General features: G+C 56.1%; 1 protein-coding gene across 1 annotated transcript in view; it reads right to left on the reverse strand.

Annotated features, from left to right (window-relative positions):
• The window catches only part of ITGA11 (integrin, alpha 11), a gene marked incomplete at both ends in the record, with an annotated part of 22,143 nt that overhangs the window by 10,895 nt on the left and 5,813 nt on the right, over window positions 1–5,435 (reverse strand). The window contains 5 exons of the mRNA XM_008941031.1: window positions 183–293; window positions 1,293–1,435; window positions 2,663–2,829; window positions 3,461–3,591; window positions 4,637–4,840. Of these exons, the coding sequence (XP_008939279.1) occupies window positions 183–293; window positions 1,293–1,435; window positions 2,663–2,829; window positions 3,461–3,591; window positions 4,637–4,840 (756 nt within the window). The remainder of the gene's footprint in view (window positions 1–182; window positions 294–1,292; window positions 1,436–2,662; window positions 2,830–3,460; window positions 3,592–4,636; window positions 4,841–5,435) is intronic.

Below are 5,435 nucleotides of genomic sequence, written 5' to 3' on the forward strand. Positions count from 1 at the left end.
AACTAGATGATCTTTAAGGTCCCTTCCAACTCAAACCATACTATGGTTCCATGGTTCTGTGGTTATGGGAGGGATCAGGGATTACAGCCCCAAGATGAAGAAGCAAATATGACATCCAGAGCTAAACCCACTGACCAAGTGCCTCATAAAAGGCACCCTGGGAGGTTGGTGCTGCTACCTACCGAGACCTTGAGCGAGGTGGGCCAGCCATCATCCAGCATGGGGCCATCCTCGAGATGCTCCAGCTCATAGTCGATGGAGAATGTCACCGGCTTCACATAGTCAGCTGTGTCCTGGGGTGGACAGAAAGCATCACTGAGGAGGACAAGGCTCCTGCTCGTGGAGGGGCAGCATCAGGGAGCAAGGTGAGGCAGAGCTACAGGCACGGGTGATGAAAGGAAAGCTTTGTAGTCTTGGTGTGCAACCACCCTGTCTCTTCAGCCAGCCCTTACCCAGGGACAGGGACAACTGGAGCTCAGCAGTGCTGCTCAACAGCCACCCCCACGTACAGCTCTGATGAGGCTGGAAGGGTTTCACCCTGGAGATGCTGGCTCTGAAAGGTGGATGCTCCATGAGGGGTTGTCCCCAGGGAGGACAGAGCTATCCAGCAGCCCTTACCCAGGGCTTGGCCAGCCCGTGATGAAGGTGCACCTTTCCTAGGAGCTCCTCCCCTGCCTCTGCCTTCTCGGGGTAAATCACCAGCTCCATCTCGAGCTCCAGGCTCAAATTTCCCAGAAGTTCATGGAGGTTCAGGCTGGGGCTGGGGGCTGGGCCAGTCTGGCAGCTTGGCCTTCCCTGGCCTCTGCAACATCCTCCTCTCTCACGGGGAACGTTTGATTTTGGCCAGGTTTGTGCATCAGCTGAGGGTTCCTCTGGCTCCTGCACCAGGGAGGAGGACCCGGATGGGCAGAGGGTTCAGAGGGTGATGGGACAGCCACGGAGGCATTTGGTTCTCAGTGGAGACAAAGAGTTTTCCCTGACTTTGGAGCAGGACCAGCCCGAATTGGGCGTCAGGAGCGCACGCCCTCCGCGAGGGCACGGCGAGCAGCTCGTGGAGAGGAGCACAGTGCAAGCTGGGACTGCAGCGAGGTCACTGCTCGGGGACCCAGCAGCTCCATCCCTGACCACACCAAACCCACCACAAAGAAACCCAGGCGTGGGGACGGGGCCCTTTTCCAGCCCCGTGAAAGCATCGAGGCTCCTCTGACCACGTCCTTCTGCACGAGGTGGGGAACATCACCCCCCGGGCTGGCAGAGGAGGACACCCCAGCCTCATCCTCCTTCCCACTCACCAGGACGTGGAAGTGGAGCCTGTCGCAGTGCTCCTGGCCGGCCAGCAGCACCAGCCCCCTCTGTGTGTGTCTCTCAGCACTCTGGTCCAGGTGGGCCCGTGGCGTGTACCTGCGCTCGTCGATGCTCACCTCGTACTGCAGCCCTGCGGGCAGAGCAGCCCCGTGAGGGCTCCTCCCTGCACACCAGCACCAGGGCAGACCTGGCACTGGGTGCACTCCAGCTCAGGGAATCGTGGAACTGAGCAGGTTGGAAGAGACCTTGGAGATCATCAAGGCCAACAACCAACCCAGCAGTGCCAGGTCCCCGCTGACCCAAGTCCCTCACACCACATCTCCACGGCTTGGAAACCCCTCCAGGGTTGGAGACTCCTCCACAACCATTCCACGATTCCACGAACCTCCCTTCCTCTTCCCTAATTCAACAGTTCCAAGTGAATCAATCCCATACACGTTTCATCACCTTGAGGCCCTTTCCTCTTGTCCTGTCCCTTGTTCCCTGGGAGCAGAGCCCGACCCCCCCCTGGCTCCAGGCTCCTGTCAGGAGCTGTGCAGAGCCAGAAGGTCTCCCCTGAGCCTCCTTTGCTCCAGGCTCAGCACCCCCAGCTCCCTCAGCTGCTCCTCCCCACACTTGGGCTCTAGACCCTTCCCCAGCATTTTCGTTACTCTTCTCTGGCCACGCTCCAGCCCCTCAAGTCCTTGTTGTCCTGAGGGGGCCAAAACTGACCCCAGGATTTGAGGTGGAAGGAAAATTTGGAAATATCAGATTATAGATAGTCTTGCCTGTTTCTAACAGACAGTTCTTCTAAGCAAAACCCTCCAGGTCAAACGAAGAACTTTAAAATGCCTTAGGACAGGATGCTCAGTGAGATCTGTAATTATTTGCCCCATACAATCATGTGTGTGCCTGCACCACTTCTGGAGGTCCTTGGGGTCACAGCACCATGCAAGGGTTTCACAGCAGAGCTGGTGAGAATCCCCAGGACACGGGGGAAATACACACATGTGGTTGGCAGATGTGTCCTGCCCCTGCAGTGGGGAGGGTGGAGATGGTGGTGGTGACATCCCCATCACATGTCCCACGGCAGGACAGGCTGTGGGAGATCTTGGCCCCAGGGTATAGGTGAGAGAAGGGGTTAAACATGGGGAAGGTTGTATCCTTGGGGAGGTGTTTCTTGGCACTGCTCAACAGGTCCCTGCTCCACCAGCCAGGAGAGGGACAAATTTATGGATAAAAAGGGACGTGGCGAGGGGCAATCTCACCCCTCCAGACACACCAAGCTCCTGGCTGGTTTGCCTTGGCAGAAGCTTGGTGCCCCTTTGGGCCTGGAGACCTAAACCACACCCAAATTGGGGCTTTTTGCTGGGCTCACCCACGCTGGCTGCCCGGAAGTGAGGCGAGAGGAAGACGGCGGTGAAGCAGACGAAGGCTGACATGCAGGTGGCATCCTTGCCGTTCCTCTTGCAGTCCTTGGTGAAGATGTTGATTTTGGAGGGCTCGAAGCGGAGGCTGGCGTTGATCTGGACCACGCTGCGGGACCTGTGGGGCAACAGAGGGTCAGGGGGTGTCCTGCTGCATGGGGGGCCCTCTGCCTCTGCAGCACCCTTCAGAAGTCTCCCCACCCCTCTTTTTCTCAACGTTGAGAAGGTGCTGAGGGTGACCCAAGGCCACCACAGCATGCTCCTCTACTCTCTGCTCATCCACGGGGCATCTGAAGAAGAAAATCTCTTGCCCATCTTTGCTTCTTGCCAGTGAAGTAGCTCAGCATCCAGTGCAGGATTTGGCCCCTCGTGTGCACAAAGAACTTTCCCATCTCTTCTGGGCACCCTCCATCCCAACAGCTTCAAGGGACTTTCCAAACATTAACAGTTCAGTATTTGCAAATATGGGTTGTTATCAACTAAGACCAGAGGGAGTCTGGGAAAACCACCACAAACCAATCAGCTGGTTTGCAAATCCTGGGCAACTAAGGATGAAATCCCATCCCAAACCAACTCCAGCATCCTTCTAGGGCCCAACAGCTTTCACATCCCATGGTCCTGCCAGACAGGGGGTCGTGCTTGTGGAAGGATGGGTCAGATGGTTGGGAGATCAGTTTTTCCCTCAAGAAAAAGCCAGCAGAGAGCCACGAGCTGTGGGCAGAGGACATGCCAAAGGGGCTGGAACTCACCACAGCAGCACGGCGTTCCCCAGAGAGCCCACGGCCAGGTCCACGAGCCCATCTTCATTCAGGTCCAGCTGTCCATGGATGCTGCATCCAAAATACCTCAGGCCCGGCGCGAGGTCGGCAGCTGCTATCCTCTGGAAAGCAAAGGGGACAACCCAGGCTGGATTGTCCAGTTCCAGCAGGAACGTCCCTCCTGGGAAGGGGGGTTTGACACACTGACCCACACCACGCTGCTGAAGAGGTGGTGGTGCCATCCCTTCCCAACTGAGGGCACCTGAGAATTTTTCAGCTGGTTTCTCTCTGGAGACACCATCCAGATATTTCTGCTGAAATTTCCCTCTCTGTTTACTACTTTTCATATTTTAGCTAAACCTCAGGTATGTTTTCTATATCATAGAGTCATTTAGGTTGGAAAAGACCTACAACATCATCAAGTTCTACCATGAACCGAACTCTGCTAAGTCCACTGCAAAACCATGTCCCTCAGCACCACATCTACAGGACCTTTAACCACATCCAAGGATCGTGATTCAGTAATTGCTCTGGGCAGCCTGGCACAGCCCTGGGCAACCCCTGCACAGGAGAAATTTTTCCTCAGGGACAACCTCAACCTCTCCTGGGGCAACTGGAGGCTGTTTCCCCTTGTCCTGTCCCTTGTCCCTTGGGAGCAGAGCCCGACCCCCCCTGGCTCCAGGCTCCTGTCAGGAGCTGTGCAGAGCCAGAAGGTCTCCCCTGAGCCTCCTTTGCTCCAGGCTCAGCACCCCCAGCTCCCTCAGCTGCTCCTCCTCACACTTGGGGTCTAGACCCTTCATCAGCTTCATTGCCCTTCTCTGGGCCCAATGTTTGCTTAAAAAGAGGGAGATTAAGACTAGAGAGAAGGATGAAATTGTTGACCCTGAGGGTGGTGAGCCCCTGTCCCAGGCTGCCCAGAGAGGTGGTCGCTGCCCCATCCCTGGAACCATCCCAGATGAGGTTGGATGGGGCTCTGAGCACCCTGCTCTAGCTGCAGATGTCCCTGCTTCCTGCAGAGGGTTGGACTGGGTGACCTTGAAAGATCCCTTCCCACCAAAACCATTCTATGACTCTATGACTTAATTTCTTGTGCTCTATCCGTCCTTAAAAAGGCCACAAATGACATTTGTTCTCCTGAAGGACAACCGAAGCACTCAGGAGCCATACCTGCTTGTACTTCTTCAGGATGGTCTCTTTGAAGCCGAGGAAGATATATATTGCTCCTTGGTGCTCATCCTCCAGAGGTGCCCCCACGACCAGGTCGTTGTAGGAGTCCTGGTTGAGGTCAGGCACGGCGGCGATGCAGGAGCCGAAGCGGGAGTTCTGGTAGCTCTGCAGGTCCACCAGGGCACCGCTGGGAACGAAGCGGTTCTGCTGGGCCAGCCAAAGAGAAAAGGGGAAAAAAAATCACCCCAAAACCATCAGCAGCAAGAGAAAATCCTCAAAAGCAAGCGAAGAAGAGGCAGAGGTGTGAGAGTAACTTCTTTAAGGAAGAAGACTAAGCTGCTGTCCCTGGAGCCTGGTGGATTTGGCTCAGAACCTGTTTTGAGCCAGACCGGGGGGTGGTGGCAAAGCTGGTCCTACCCCAGAGCTCTGCTGGGCATGGCACATGTCCTGTCTGTGCCCTGAAGTGATGGTGGAAGGACCAACCATGGTGCTCCCCATGACCCCATGCCTGGCCCGGCCTCTGAGCAGGATGGTCCCCTTGGAGGGAACAGTTTTGGGGAGGTAGTGGATGGGGATGGTTTCTCCAAATCCATACTGGAAAGACCTCACCTTGCACCTCATGTATCACTTGCCCAGGGCTGAGATCATAGAACCATGGAATTGTTTTGGCTGGAAGAGACCTTGGAGATCATCAAGGCCAACCATTAACCCCAGCACTGCCAGGTTCCCACTGACCCATGTCCCTCACACCACATCTCCACGGCTTGGAAACCCCTCCAGGGGTGGGGACTCCACCACT

This window comes from Merops nubicus, unplaced genomic scaffold, assembly GCF_000691845.1.
Source record: "Merops nubicus isolate BGI_N331 unplaced genomic scaffold, ASM69184v1 scaffold26995, whole genome shotgun sequence".
NCBI classification, from domain to species: Eukaryota; Metazoa; Chordata; class Aves; order Coraciiformes; family Meropidae; genus Merops; species Merops nubicus.